The sequence below is a fragment of the Emydura macquarii genome, unplaced genomic scaffold, assembly GCF_026122565.2.
Source record: "Emydura macquarii macquarii isolate MOO-44397 ecotype Brisbane River unplaced genomic scaffold, CSIRO-AGI_Emac_v2 contig_1146, whole genome shotgun sequence".
Lineage (NCBI taxonomy): Eukaryota > Metazoa > Chordata > Testudines > Chelidae > Emydura > Emydura macquarii.
The window spans coordinates 12,332,640-12,349,322 of NW_027131283.1; the positions used below are offsets into that span (position 1 = coordinate 12,332,640).

Genomic DNA, 16,683 nt, shown 5'->3' on the forward strand with positions numbered 1-16,683 from the left:
CCGCTGGGTTAACCATTAACCCGGACCGCGATCTGCTCCACGCTGGGTCCCCCCCACCACCACCCGGGGGCCCTTTCCATCCGCAGTGACGTCGGATCGCGTGTAGTTCACACGGCGGGCGGCTCCCACGGAAGGGGGGGGCTCTTCCCTGAGGCCGGCCCCTCCGCAGGGCGGGATGGGGGAAGAGCAACGGGGCCAGGGGCTGAGAGCGACGCCGAGGCCAACATAAAGGGCGGGCAGGGCACGGGGCGCGCCTGAGGCGCTGCGAAGCGGGGCCGATCTCACCCGGGGTGTGGTGGGGCCGTGCGTGCGTCTTAGCCCCGCGGAGCGGCCATGCAGCCTCCCGGGAATATCGCTTAGCCGCCGCCGCCCCGCCGGCCCTCCCCCGTGCAGCCCTCCAGCTCTGCGGCTTGATCCTTGGCACCGAGAACAACGGGGGGAAAGCAGGGCTGGCCCGGGGGCTGATGTCCTTGCCGGTGCTCCCTGGCCCCCCAGCCCTGCTGCAGGCGTGAGACGTCTGTCTGCCCCCCCAGGAAGGGCGGGTGTCTGCGGCTCGCATGGACCCGGCTGGGGAGGAACTATGCCGATGAGGAGCATGGCTAAGGCACCAGAGAGCGAAGACGACTCCTTCCTGCAGCCCTCGCAGAAGGTGTCCCCCGGGCTCCAGGAGGATTGCTATGGGGACCTGCTGGGGAAGGGCTTGCTCTCCTACCCCGACCAGGGGCTGTGCGCCGCCGCGCTGCAGCAGCCGCCTTCGCTGGACAGCCGAGAGCCAGGCGGCCAGGAGGCCGGGCTGCCCGCTGGGATCAAGTCAGGTAAGGGCGCTGCCACTTCTGCAGCGGGTGCTCCGTGTGCTGGCCTCTGAAGAGCATCAGGTCGGGCCTCTGACCGCTCTCCACTCCCGCCAGCAGGCACCGGGTCTATTTCCGAAACAGGCTGGAGTGTGTGTGTGTCTGGGTCCGCAGAGCGCGGTGCAGACGGCGGGTTCCCTGCACCCCAGGTCCCTCATGTAGAAGTAGTCCTTGATCTGAGCTTTTCTATCTGATCATCTCACCGCAAGGACCGTCGTCCTATACCATTCCTGCTGTGCAGGCGCACACCCGGCCAGGTGTATCGCACAGATCTCCGTCCTTCCTGGAGAGTGTACAGAGAAATTCGATAAACTCGATAGATCGATAGATCCACCTAATCTAATTCGCCTCAAAGCAGAGATTATATCTATGGAATATACCCGTGTGCCTATGCCTAGAATAGACAGTTTGTCAACGTCCCGCTAGAGATATAAAATCAAAGGGAGGGAAATCAGTATTGAATCAGTGACATGGACATTGAAAATACTCTGTACATTGGAATTGTGATAAACAAATGTAATGATGCGCTTGGGTTTATTTTCTTTTTCCCCTGACACTCAGAAATACATTTTAATAGTGAAGCTCTTTCCTCGGAAGAGGAGGATACAGATATTCATGACAGTAAAATAAAATCCTTGGACAAAAACCTGTCTCCGAAGAAAACCGTCACACAGATTATGAAGGATAAAAAGAAACAGACCCAGCTCACCCTACAGTGGTAAGGCTCTTACCCATCTTGCAGTGCAATTACAGAACACACCTGGACTCCTTCAAGGAGTTTCTTTCTTTCTTTCTTTCTGTGGAGGAAAGCTAATAATTATTTACAAAGTCTGAGTGCATTTGGGCGGTAAAATCTGTGTAAGGAAAGCTTGCTCAAAGAAAAGTTATTTTACTACTTGCAGAAAATGCTTCTATTGCTGTATATTGGCACAAAGTGAATCAACAATTAATATACGCAAGATTTCAAGCCAAAAAGGGAATTTAAGTATTTGTTTATCCAATAAAAGAAATTGTTCCCTGTAGCCCATTTTCACAATATTTGCCATTTGATCTGGTGCCGTTTTGAAAAACTTTATCTAAAAATATAACCCGCAAGATATCTGACTTAGATTTCTAGGGATTATATACAGTGGCTTTTATCAGCTTTAATGTAGACTGTACTAAAACGTGAAGGGACTCATATTAGGTGGCTATCTATGAAAGAGTAAACCTGTTCACAAATATTTTCACAGCTACTGATTTATTGCAGCTGAACATACAGTATGATCCAAACCTCTGAAATCAATCGAAAGTATAAAGATCCTAACAGAAATGTTCTCTTCTGTTTACCAAATAATGCAATATTAATGAGCCTCTGATTTATAGTTGCTGAGCACCAGTTTATTTCAGTAGAGTATGCTTATCCATTCCCTGTAAAAATAAATAGCTGATAGCCTTGAAAAACATGTAGATGAGTGATTAATTAAGACATGCATTTGTAAAAGGAGGGATTAATTGTCAACTAAAGTTATGACATTGGTAGTTTTACTGAATTGTAATGTAGCTGGTTATTGTTCCCTGACTGGAAACCCTAATTTTACTGTACTTTATCTGGACAAAGATTACACCAAATAACAGTCCTTAGTTGGTTAATATTCCCTTTGGACCATTGCTGAAGTCAGGGAAACTTCCCACTGATGTTAAGGGGATCTTTATTACAAACTTCAGATTTAGCCCTAGATTACTTCTGCTATCTGTGAAAATCATATAAAGTAAACTCAGGACTGTATTGCTGTCAGAGATTTCTCAGTCTAGTTTAACCTAAGGAGTGGGATGTAAATCTATTGAATAGTCAGTGTTTTCTTCAGAAGGTACTTTTATGTATTTATGCAATTTGAAAGAAGGGGGCTGATATGCATGAACTGTATTGATAATAGTGAAGAGTAGAATGGGCCAGGTGTTAAATAGCTACCAGACTGAGAGCTCACAGGTATCCCCAAATGCCATATTCACCTAGACAAAATGAAAGGACCTAGAAAGGGCCACCAAGTTTTGTTTCATTCCTTGAAGTACCACCTTTATGTCCATCACTGCTAGCCTCTGTATCACATTTAAATTAAGTGGCAGGATATTAAGAGATGCAGGCACACATCCGTTCAAACATGAGCCTGGTAAATTAAAATAACCCAATGATTAGGTTGTGCCTGAATTCCTGTTCAGCCCCTCTCTAAAATGAACATTTTCAATTTCTCTTACCACTGGATTTTTAGACGGAGATTGCATATTGAACTAGCCCAGGCGTGGAATCAGAATCTAGATTTAGGCTCTGAATCAGTCAAAAGTATTGGGTTAAAATTATCCCTGGGGTAAATCTATTGCATTTCAGTGAGTAATACCAAGGCAGAATTCTTCCCATTATTTTGCAGGGGTGATTCTCTCTCCTCCCCCCCTTGCTGGAGAAGAAAGCTACTCACTCTCCTTACCTTTTACCAGTAGATTCATAAAGCACAGCAGATCAGAATTAGCCTTTTGACTCCTCCATCTTGCTGAAGGTTACACTGACTAGTAAGTTACTGACTGGTACGCTGTAGTCAGAGCTCTCAGTAATTTTGCAGAAGGGGCAGTATAAAAGGATGGAGGAAAAATAAAATAGGGAAACATAATGGGTGGCCTTTCGTTCTAGTTATTGTTTTTACTCTGCAGGCTGGAAGAAAACTACATCGTGTGTGAAGGAGTTTGTTTACCAAGATGTATCCTATATGCACATTATTTAGACTTCTGCAGGAAAGAGAAGCTAGAACCTGCCTGTGCAGCAACATTTGGGAAGGTAAAAAGCAAATGCCTCTCTCTCCATTGTTTGTTAGACTAATTCTTCTACAAAATCATTTTTAACTCCTCCCATGTTATCATGACTCAGAAATGAACAATTCCTTATGCTTTCTAGAGCCCATGCATTTTTTAATTAAATTGGGTCCAACTAAACCCACATTGCTCCCTCTGAAGAGAGTCCAAGACAACAATCTTAAAGGAATGAAATTAAGATTCCTCTTGATTTGCACTGTGAAATCCTGAAGAGACAGTCTCTCTCAGGGCCTTTGCTTTACAATGAGATGGATGTGATTCTTCATATGAAAATGCAGACTGAGGGATCTGGTACAGAAAATACAGCTTTATGCTTGGCAGCCTTTAGTGTAACTAAAGAAAGAAATTCAATGAGTTTCTAAGTGGGAAACTGTTGAATCCTCCTCTTGTCAACCTCTCCCACCCAATTAATCCTGAAATCATTTAATCAGAGTGAGATATGAACTTTCCAAATTAAATCCAATACAGTTTGTGAAATAGGAAACCAAGAATGGATCATAGATCAGTTTTGTAAAACACGACTGATCCATTCAGTTTGCTTACAGAACTAAAATGCATTAGTCTAATGAAATAACCGTAATGGAAATAAACTCCACTTCATAAAATGTTCACTTGTCACATTTTGTCACCTGCATTGGCTATATTTGGAGAGTTCCCATCTTACTTTAATTAAATGACTTCAGTATTACTGGGGAAAACAACTTTCCACTTAAACAGTATTTTTATTGTGAATTTTATTTCCTCTGCTTATGGGATCAAAGGACTTTTCATTTTGTACATCAACTGCCTTAAGTGTCATTGAAACAATTATTGGTGAGGAAAGATGATTAGGGCACTAGCGTAGGACATGGGTTCAAGTCCCTACTCTGCTCCAGACTTCCTGTGTGACCTTGAGCAAGCCACTTAGTCTCTCTGTGCCTCAATTCCTGATCTGTATAATGGGGACAATAGCACTTCCCTCCTTTACAGGGGTGTTGTGAGGATAATTACATTAAACATTGTAAGGTGCTCAGATACTGTGGCAATGGAGGTCATATAAGTGCCAGAGAGGGCCATTCATATGTCTTAGCCTTCAGATCACACATTTAAAATGAAAAATCAATCTATTGCAAAACAAAATATCCAAGGGCCAAATTCTGCCATCCTTACTTAGGCAAAAGCATAAGTGGCAGGGTTTTTTTGTGTAAGGATGCATGGGCCATTTTTTTACCACTGTCTTGTCAGGTTTCCATTAGTACAGTGTAGTATGCATAAAGATGAATCCAGAGTGACTGTTTCTTGAGTCATCAGTGCAAGGGAATTGGAGCCAGCACACCTGAATCTTATTTCTATCTTTGTCTCTGACTCTCTGTTCAAGCTTAGAAAAATTACTTACCCTTCTGTGCCTCAGATTTGTAATAACTCTACTTCCCACCGAGTGAAAAACCAAATCCATCGGTGCTCACAAAGTGCTTTGAGATCCTAGGTTCTACCTACATTCAAATATTCCCCTGCAGACAGCTGGCTTAGCACACCTTGTGGATCTGGTACCCTGTCAGAGGGATGGAAAGCATTCAGTCATTGTATGCTACTGCCACTGGAAATCCTGCTTTCACTGTATTTCATTCAGGCACAGATTACAACAAATAAGAAGGTCCAATTCTTCAGGGAGCAACCCACTCCCAGAGTCTGGCCACAATCCCAATGGGAAGCATAGACCCTGCTCTTTGTCAGCCCTATCTTCCTGAAAGGGAGTAGGAGAGGGTGAGGACATATCTCTTTTCCCCTCTCCACTCCCATATATAAGCTAGCCAGCCACTGCATCCTCTTCTCACGCAGCAGAGCTATCATGCTGGCATGTACTTTCAGAAGCAAGCAGGACACATTTCGGCTGAATTCCTCCTGGGGCCTCTTCTGCCTCTCCTCCAGCCAGTCTTGACCTGCAAAAGTCTCTGTCTAAATCTGGTACCGAGGCCCCAGCTGGTGCAGTAGGGCTAGGGGCGTGATCACTGTGTGACATCGTTTCTCAGGCGGATGTTATTGGATCACCCCAGCGGTTTCCGCCCGTCCTGACCTGCTCCAGTGGGACAGAGATGAGTTTAGAGAACTGGACTGCTGCTGGACTGAGGTGGGGGTGCTCTCTCGAAGCTGGCTTTCTCCATCATTTGCAGCATGGCAGCTTGGGGTGAGAGGGAAGGAGCCATCACGGGGAGCCATTTGCCCTTTCCCTATTCCACATGGTCCTCACTTCTGTCATCGGCTCTGTTCAGTCCTGGCTCACTCCCCAGTGCTGCAGCTTCCCTCTCTCCTACCCAGTCCAAAAGCACACTCAAGTACTTTCAGTCCCCTGGTACACTCCCTGGCCTGGCCTCTCCTCTTTCCATTTCCAGTGCAGACACCTGGTACCCACCTTTCTTCCCCAGGCCCTAAACACCTTCCAGCCCACATATGCCTGGTGCCTTCCTTTCTCCCCTAGAGCCCACACACACCATACCGCACCTGCAGGTCCCTGCTGCCAGTCTTTTCCTTCCACCTGACCACCTCTATAGATGCTTGGGGCAAAAGATCCAGTGCAGCTTAGAGGCAACCCATTGAGTGGGTTTCTCCTGAAGACAACTAGTCTTTGTGGTGACAAGTAAGAGCAAGAATGGGAAGGAGATCTTGGGGGTGGGGGAAAGAGGGGCAAGTGTGTATGTGTGTGTGTGCGCACGCACTTATGGGGACATCTGGAGTTACCAAGTGGGGCGAGCTAGGATATTTAACCCCCTAAACTTTCAAGTCACCTCTACTCTGGGCTCTAGAAAGCATAAGCAGTTTGTTTGATTGTTTGTGGATCTTGATAGCATTGAAATAATCCTTCTTATTCATGAATCACAAATGTAACAGTTTTTGGTCTCTGCAGTCTTCTCTTATACCACATGACTACTCTTTATTTTTAATTTGTTCAGGAATAAATATTTATCCACTGTCCAACATTTGCTTTTTCAAGACAAATGTTTCAGAGCTGCTGACAAAGGAAACATGCCCTTGCTAGAAACTAATATGCCTGACTTTCTCATTAGACCATTCGCCAGAAATTCCCCCTTCTTACCACACGGCGGCTTGGGACAAGAGGCCATTCAAAGTAAGGCATAATTATTATCCATGCTTCCACATAGAATATAGGCTGTACAAAATGCAAGTACTTCTGTGTCTGGTGTGTGTGTGTGTAGAGAGAGAGAGAGATGAAACCGAAAAACAGTCTGAATTTTGGAAAAATTATTGCATACATGATTTTCACATTTAATTGGTTTTTCCCAGATTTGCTATTATCTTTATAATGTCATGGATCGTCTGTGGTATTTCCAGTCTTTTGTCAGATATTTGTTATAAATACTCATTTTCCTGGGAAAATTGCGTCTCTGAATTATGATACTTATTATTCCATTTTGCAAACCTGGCAGCTTTTCACTCCCATTTCCAAATTACAGTAAAGCTTAATATGAAGCTATTAGAGATAGACATTTAGTGCTAAGCCTAAAAGAAAATATACAAATGACCTTTGTTAAGGATAGTTTTATGAGGACTTTGAGAAGTTCACAAGGGTAGCTCCAGATTTCTTTAATCTAATCAACCAGTTTATTTGTATAACTGGTCTGTGGAGGGTTGGGCTTCAGGAACATATCATGTGTGTCAATGATAAGTAAGTATGATGCCTCATGTGTAAATGAGGTCACTGCTGATCCTGGACTTATATTTTTAGCCTTAGACAGAGCAGGTGTAGTATTATGGTGAATCTCATGGTATGACAACACCTTTTCCTTTTGAGTACCCCAAGAGCTTTCAGGAAGTGCTGATTGAGTTTGCTCAAAGTGATTTTAATTGGGGAATTAAATGTAAAAAGTGTTTCTTTCCACGGATTATGTATACTCTTAAGGGAATAGGGAGCAAGGTAGTGTATTGATGCACCAAGACATCAGGTATGGTGAAAATGCACATTGGACAGATGCCCAGTGGTCCAAATGATTCCATGATGCACAATCAGTGAATAACCAGGAATCAGGTATTTCAATAAACTCTCTTCTTAATGTGGGAAGTTACTGATGCAACAACATTCTGTGTTGTTTGAAGCTAAGACTGTCTATGAGGCTCTGCTATCAGGGACTTATGATTGTTAGAGTGACCTTAAAAGCTAATTTCCATACTTACCAATATTTGGGGTTTGTAAGTTTATACTTAAATTAGAATTTCTGAGATTTCAAAAGTGACGGGGGTGCTTTTCTAGGGAGAGGAGGTTTGCTTAACTTTATTGTTCTTATAAGGCATTATGCAAAAAAAAGTTAGCAATCCTCAACCCTGAGTCCGAGTTCGTCAACTTCTTATCTGTGAATTTCTATTGGCTTCAGCATAGGTTTTTCCTAAGAATGTCAGTGTTGCTATGAGGAGCATTATAGGATAGAAATGGTATCCATGTCTCTGTGAATATATCTAGCTGCACTAGTAAATAGTTAATAAAGCCCTTATTCGAGAAAGTACATAGGTATGTGTGTAACTTCAAATACACACACAGTTCCAAGATTACTTCCATGCTTAAAGTTATGCATGTGTTTCAGTGTCTTCCTGAATCAGGGTTTCAGTGTCTTCCTGAATATTGACTCAAGGAAGAGATCACAATAGATTGATGGTTTATTGAGGCAAGACTGAAAAACAGGGACAAGTAACAAGGAAAAATTTAACAAAGATGGAAAACAATAACATAATAGTAATAAGAAAAGTAATAAGAAAACCCTATATTTACTTGGGAAAAGATTCTGTTTGAAAAATTCTTACCTTCCTATTTAGTAACCTGTAAAACAAAGCACAGGAAATAAAGGTGATTTGCAAAGGGAAAACATAAGGTTGTGTCCTTCCTGAGTTATTTATACCATATAAATATGGCCTGAAGGATGTTTTGGTTGTTTGTTTTTTATGGGTTTTTTTCCCCAACAAAGCTTATTTTTTTACTTTAGACTTTCCCTTTGAAATATCAGGAATGGCAAGTCTGTTCCCTGGTTTTTCTGGAGAGCTCATTGGAGATGTCATATATGGAATTTAGCTTTAGGTTTTAATCAAAGGTGGAGATGAATTTCAATTTCAGATTTTTTAAAAAGACATATTTTTTTCTCTTAAGTGTTTCTTAGGCATTGAAGTTAAATAAGTATTAACAAAACAAAATGAATCCAAGTATTTTAAATAGTCTGAATAAATATCACTTCCCATCTCTACTAATGAGATGCCATTTGCATCATTTCTCTCATGTCATAATTCTGCTAGTTTTCCAATGCTCCATAGAGTTTTCCAGGAGAAACAGGGTAGACAAGACCTAAATTTCTATTGTAAAATGACAAGAAGGGGATGGGAGAAGTGGAAAAAGAAAAATTAAAAAATGGAACACAACTTCATTTTTCCCTTTGCCGGTCACCTTTAAATGCTGAAGGGAAGTTTTTGGAGTAAAGTTGTTATTGGAAAGAAGCTTGTGTTGGTTAAATGTCCTATGTGGGGTGGGGGAAGGGTGATCATGTATTGTCTGCTTTAATGAAATCTCTTACTGTAGCTCAATATTGGCTAGAGGCATCCTAATGTAAGTGTGGACTGATGTATTGTCCCAGACTTTTGGTTTGTAACTGATCTCATACAGACTTCTAAACTTTATGCATAAATGACTTGTATGCATAAATGACTAACTAGTTCACACATTCCCCGGACTAGCCAAGTTCTTCTAAAGGCCCACATCACCCAATGAACCTGGAGTTTATGTTCAGCCATGTTATAATAAACCAGAAAATACTAGAAAAAACTCCCCAAAATGCAGCTCATTTTTTTGGACCTGTCATATCTAATAAACAGGTTACCAGATTTTGCCCCAAACCTTCAGAAAGGCAATTCTACCTTAAGTAAATATCGCACATCTGTGAAATGTCAGGTGGTTTGAGTTCTCTGAAGTTGATGAGGGGATGTTTAAAATATGTATTTTTATAAAGGTGACCTAGCTTCAGCATTAATTGTGTAGAGACTAGCATCACTGCCCAAACCTCTTTTCTAAGACATTTTACAGTATTAGCACAGAAATACAGTTTATCCGGCATTTACTAAGCAGATCCCACACACTCACTGACCTTGGCAGTGTTAATGAGTCATGTTTTCATATAGATTATCTGCTCTTGAACAGTTTCTTCGAATGGGTAAGGAACCAAGGGGTTTTGCTTAAACATCTGGCATCAGGATCTTATTTTTGAATCCGTTTTTGTTCTGAAAACATCATGGGCCTGCTTTACATTTACGCTGAGACCTGGTCTACACTTAAAAATTAAATCAACCTACTTACATTGCTCGTGGCTGTGAAAAAATTCACTCCCTGAGCACCGTAGTTCAGTCAACCGAACTCCCATTGTAGATGTTGTTAGGTCAATGGAAGAATTCCTCCACTGACCTAGCTACACTTTTCCATTGATAGAGGAAGTATCTACACTATAGCACAATAGCGGCGTAGTTGCAATGCAACAGCTGTGCTGCTGTAGTGCTTGTAGTGTAGACACAGCCTAACAGCTCACTAATGAAAGTAAGCAAGTCACAATCTGGCCTTGAGTGAGGTTACGTACTATTGGGCACCAGATTAGAATACACACAGGTCTGTGGAGAGCAAAGCGGGGTTATTTTGATTGGACACAGTTATTTGCTAGCACTCCGGAACTTTCTTTTAAAGAATTTAACATAGTGGAGTTATTTCAGTTCTAATATTTAGTTTCTTGTTTATTATTTGTATTTGTATTGCTGTAGGACCTAGAAACTCCAGTCATGGATCAGGATGCCATTGAGCTAGGTGCCATACAAATACAGAACAAAGCGACAGTCCCCGAGAGCTCACAATCTAATATGTCAAAGAAAACCCCACTTTCCAGGCATAAATGATCTCACTTGGCTCTCACTTTGTACTCACTTTGTACTTCTCACCTCATGTATGTCAGGACAGTGATAGAGCATAGCCATACCCAGAGCTGAGCAGAGAACAACAATTCCGTTTCCCAGCCACTTTCGAGGTCTCAAAATTTGTTTTAGTTTTGCACTGTGTGTGTGTCAGGGTAGGTAGGGCACTGGCCTGGATGTGGTGGGACACCCAGATCCAAGTCCCTGCTCTGACTGATTGAAAGCAGAGCTTTTTCATCCCAGATCCCTCTGATTAAGGCAAAAAAGAGACTTTCACCTATTCCACTCACATCAGTGCCCCACCTGCCATACAGAGCGTAAGAATCTTTCTTTCTCTTCCTGGATCCAAAATCCCATTCTGACAAAGTCTTTGTTGAAACCAAAACTTTTTGGCTTAGATGAAACAGCATATATCATAGCAGAGCAGTTTTCCAATCATGACTATCCTGTATGTACCATACGGTGAATGGGCAGGAGTCCTGGCAAGATCCCAACTAGATGGGCAGAAACCCTCTATAGAAAAGGCTGTAAACCACTGTCTCACATTAACATACAGTAGGCTGCAAACTCTTTGGGGCAGAGACTGTGTCCTCTTGTGTGTTTGGACAATATGCCGAGCATATTGTGGCTGCTCCCAGAATAGAAATAATAAACAATAATCCTCATGATCTATGAATTACCTGTGACAGCTACTCAGGAAAGTGTACATGCCGTGTAGAGTAGACACACAGGAGATTGTGTTTGAGCTCAAGTTACATTTTAATTTCTTTGTAGACTTTGATCGATGTTAAATCTTAGCTTTTATCCATCGTGTCTGAAAACTATTATCTTATTTATTAGGAGTGATTTAGTGGGTTAATAAAACTGATATGGCAGCTGGCCTTGTGATAACAAGTTATTGCAAGTCCCTGAACAGCTTAATCCTATCATTTCCTTATCAGCCATCATTTGTGTCAGTGTAAGCTAAAATCAGGGCTACTAGTTGCACAGGAACATATGTTACAGCAGACCTATGAAATAAAAAAGGAAAGCAGTTTAGTCTGTTTCTTTTTTAAGGCTCTATTGAGAAAATAAAGAAACGAGGCTTTCACCATCATGGATCTTATTTTATTCCTCATAGATCATATACAATACAATAAATATATAGCTTTGCAATTTTATATAATGAATGAGAATTCCACATTTGTGGGGAAAGAAGGAATATTTTTGTAGGAAGGTAGTTTTAAAATAAAAATGGCAAGTGTTTGAAGCTGCTGAGAGATTTGGGATGTTAGAATAAGATCTGAGAAGTTGCTTTAGTGACAGTGCAAATGAGCAAGTCAGTGGTGCATATATTATAATGCACATAACATTTTTTTAAAATAGTGGTGGTATCTCTGCATCATATTGTCTCTAGTCCAATGTACAACTATTGTTATTTAATTGCTAAATGAAACTTTAAAAGTTTAATTTTTAGCAAATATTCTCACATATTTCATAACGAAGACTTCCAACTCTCAAATCTCATCTAAAATAATTTCAATAGGAGAAAAATATCCATGATCCCACAATGAAAAGTTTGCATTTGAACTTTGCCAAAAGTCAGGTATGTTCAGATCCAGAGGTTTGGTTCAGGCCCATCTCTTTAATATAGTATATATGGAATACAGCAGCTGAAAGAAATTTCATTACTTCTATCCATAAGAGAGATCATATACAGAAGTTTATGCTATAGAGGTAAGATCCCTAGCTTTACAACATTTAATGACTGGTGTTATTTAGGGCCTAAACTACCTGTTGATACGACTTTATATACCAACTACTGGGCAAAAATAATGGAATGATTCAAGCAGGTGATTCAAGCAGGACATAGTTATGAGCTATGTTAATGCCCCTTTAAAATTGGCCGGTTCACATATACTTTGTCACGTCACTGTTCCTCAAACTAATATACTCACAGCAAAGAACCAAGGGACATGGTAATAATGTAGGTGACAGAATCTTGCCCTTCTCAAGGGTCATTAGGTACCACCGTGTTTTGGTGGAGTTATCTTTACTCGTAAATTTCAGGCAAACAATGAAAGCGGTAATGTGTTTAGCAATGACCACTTAGCCTCACATTTTCTTAGCTATAAAACCCTGACTGCTGACAGCAAAGCTGGCCATAAGCAAAAGTAGTACTTCAGCTGGGATTTGCAAAGCCAACCAGATAATTTACACACATCATTCTAATAAAAATTGCCGTTAGTGGGAGATGTATCTAAGTCTCCATGTCAGGTTTGAAAATATGAAAACCTTCATCTTTTACTGCTCCTAGTCTTCTTGTCCCAAACAGTAAGAATACTACTTTATGCTAAAAGGAGCAATGGTACTGAAGTAGGAGTGCTTATCAACTTGTTCAGAGGCATCATCAAAGAAGTACCATTTTGTGGAGATAGCTTCTGTACAAAGCACTTCAGTATGTACTTAGTCTCACTGAAGTCAGCAAGACTACTCGTGTGCTTAAAATAAGCATGTGCTTAATTGTCTTACTAGCTCTGAGCCCAAATTATGTTGCAGATCACAGCAGTTTGGTATAGATATACTGTTCATTGGTAGATTAGGATCATCTATAGTATTATAGGGAGCAAGTATTTCATTAGTAACTGTATCTATTGCAATACATTGGTGGCCACACGTTCAACAATGGTTTTCATCATGATATTGTTCATTGAGTTCTTTTGTTGCACTGAGAAACGATGACCTGGCTGTGATGCACAGACTGAAAGGTCAACCCTTTTCTTGAAAAGATTTTATTTAAAAACCTCTGTGATTCCATAAAATTAGGATCTCTTTTCACCTTCCAGGACTAATAATGCAATGCTGGATCACTTCCAAAGCACAAGGGTCTCTTCTTCTTCTCCTTCATATTATACTTTGTGGTGCTTTTTCTTCTTACTTGAAAAGTGACTTTAGTACTTTGAAAGTATATAAGTAGGGATCCTGTTACTAAGGTGGGAGTATCCAGTAAATGAAATTCTGTAATATTGGTATGGAAATCACTATGCTATTACCTCTCTTAAGCTTCTGAGCATATGTAAAATGGAAGTTTCCAGGAGCCTAAATGGTCTCAGACTGAGCTAAGCTACAAAAAGACTGGCAAGATAATGTATAGGCAAAAGTGGGATATGGCTTCCAGCCCCAAGCCTTTCTCAGCACTGCTTATCCAGTGACTCTCCAGATTCTATCAAAGCATAGGCATATTGGAGAATCAGAAGACACAGCTCCATTTTATATCCCCACCCAGAATCTGGGCCATTGAATCTAGACATTTGTTAGATCATCTAGCCTCCCTGCCGGTGCAGGATTGTTCCATCTTAAACATTTACCAGAGTTTTGTCCAGTCTAGTTATTAATGTGCCAGATGATGGGACTAATCACACTGAAATGGTTATTATTCCTTCCTCCAGCCCACCTTTTCTGCCCCTCAGTGATCTTGCAATTGCCCACCAACTCTAGCCCTTGGGAATTTCTCCACCTAATTTTCCCTCCCTCCAGGTATTTCCTTCCCTATTGAACATTTAAAAAAAATCAGGGATGAAGGGGTTAATATGGAGAATTTGTAAACAGCTTATAACTTTGGGATCCTTCTGGATGAAAGGTGCTATATAAATGTAAGCTATTAGCTTTTATAGATGAGGAAATGATGTCGATGTAAGCGATACTAATGTGACACTAATGAATCATTTAAAAACACATTACTACTTTTATTGTTTATACCTGAAATATACAAGTAGACACATTCTAAATTTTCCTCTCAGTTAAACTGAAGCAACTGGACGGGTTATGCCTATGCAATTTAGGCCCAGTCTACACACAAAGCTGGACCAGTTTAACTAAAGGTGTGATTCTAAACCAATTTACTTAAACCAGTGCAACTTTGTGTTGTGTCCACATGAGGGGTGTTGTATTGATTTAACTATTGAATCAGTGCATGGCCTACCAGGTGAATCCAGCCAATGTGAAGATTCAGGGATAGCACTTCTAGATGTGGGCAGGAGGCTGAAAACTGACTTGCAGGGAAGGCAAGCACTGTAGTTGTTTCAAGCACCTCAGCTGATTGAAGATGCTGCAGCACCATGCCAGGAAAGAAGTGGTCTGAATGGTTAGCTGGTTATAAACCACTTAACAGTTTCCAGGGACTCAGATACTACAGTGATGAGCATGATATAAAAATCTAGATAGACAGATCAAACCTGACACCTTAACCTTCACCAGGAAGCAAACTGAAAGACACTGAGACTATGGAGCAGAGGTGAGATATGACCTGGCAGGAAATAACACTTAATAAGTGGGCGGTTGTATTCTGCACCAGTTGAATGTCGAAGTAGTTTTCAAGCATACCCTTGTAAGTGAAGGAAGTAGTAAGGTCTTTGGGCCAAATCATGAATACCATGGTAATATTCCCACTGACTTCAGTGGGACCAGGATCTGTCCCAGTGACATGAAAAATAACTTTAATTAAAATAGATTCTAAAGAAAAGTTGAATTAAGCACCAATTTAGTTCCCTGTAGACTTTATGGGTGTCATCCACAAACATAAGTAGCCCTTTTCTTTTTCACAGGTATCATTACTATGGAATCGGCATTAAAGAAAGCAGCGCATATTACCACTCTGTGTATTCTGGAAAGGGGTTGACAAGGTACAGTAACATGATTTCTAAGACTCTGCCACTGTATTTTGGAATCATGTTCAGCGATGCTCTAATCTTAACCGCATCTATCTATCATGTAAGGTATTCACAGGGCACCAATCGCTTAGTATAGCGGCACCAGTAATACTCAGCTCCCCTGTTTTTAATGCTTCTGGTTTGGGGCAGTAACTTACTCCCAAAAATCCAGGGCTAAATTTCGGACACAGTGGGCCAGATCTCAGACGGTGTAATTCAGCACATTTCCACTGAAGTCCAGGGAGCTATACCAATTTACACCATCCTAGGATCTAGCCAACTACATTGAAAGTAGTGAAGCACAATTTTCAGGGCATTTTGCTTTCTCATATTTGTGTGGTCGTCTTCTCCATTTTCCACCCAATGCAGCTCACCATTGTGAAACTGCCAGGGAATGGTGTGAAGTTGGCACCTGTGGGCAGCAGGGCGGGTTTCAGTGTAGATTAATATTTACTGGTTCTTTTACTGGCAAATATCAGCTGAAACCTAAACCAGAAGCTCTAATTATATTTATTTAAGGGGCAGCTAGCAAGATCAATAAATTATGATAGCTGCATGTTGGTTTACCAAACAAAGATTAATAGTTCATAAAACAAATGTCTCCGTTCACATATGGCTTGAATGATGGCTTTCATTGTCAATGAAAATCTAGACATGAGTGGGACTGTGTTAAAGGAAAAGGATAAATGAGTTCATGGGCATATATGGAAAATTCAGCCGCTGGCAGCTTCAGGTTATCACCGAGGGACCTTGGCATAAGAAATAGGACACAGCACAAAACAGGAGGCTAATGTTGGCATTGGTTGTCTAAAGAAAGAAGGATCTTGCCGTTGCTGGGAATAATAAATCTGAACCGGTCATTTCCTTATTCAGTATTTATCAAGGGCTGCGGAGGTGTTCTTGGCACATTTGTAGATGAGGCTATTTTATAATGCAGAATTATCTTGAACAAATTGCTCATTTAATTGACTGAGAGGCACCAAGGGGACCATATCACTCATGGCCCTTGGCAGTATCTCAGCCAGTGTCATGCACCATTAGATTCAGGCCTCTGGCCTTGCAAGCTCCAGTGCGTGAAAAGGAAGTGGAGTTAATGCAAAAATACCCAGGGTCAGATTTTCAAAGGTGTTTAGGTGCCTAACAGTGCAGATAGGTGCCTAGGGGATTTCCCAGTGCTCCCAGGTGCCTAATAACCATTGATTTCACTACGAGAATTAAGTGCCTCAACACTTTTGAAACCCCCCACTAAGCACCTTTTTCCATATTTAGGTGCTTAAATGTCTTTAAAAATCCACACCTCTCCCGCCCCCATCCTCCAAAGAAGGAAGCGTAGCACACTCCTGCCAAGAGCACAAACAGCACTGTGGGAAGAGCAGCTCTCG

General features: G+C 41.4%; 1 protein-coding gene across 1 annotated transcript in view; it reads left to right on the top strand.

The window, feature by feature from the left end:
* Nucleotides 1–595: 595 nt before the first annotated feature.
* Nucleotides 596–16,683, top strand: part of RFX6 (regulatory factor X6) — a 46,612-nt gene continuing 30,524 nt past the window's right edge. The window contains exons 1-5 of the mRNA XM_067546784.1: nt 596–815; nt 1,413–1,569; nt 3,534–3,657; nt 6,734–6,795; nt 15,197–15,274. Of these exons, the coding sequence (XP_067402885.1) occupies nt 596–815; nt 1,413–1,569; nt 3,534–3,657; nt 6,734–6,795; nt 15,197–15,274 (641 nt within the window). The remainder of the gene's footprint in view (nt 816–1,412; nt 1,570–3,533; nt 3,658–6,733; nt 6,796–15,196; nt 15,275–16,683) is intronic.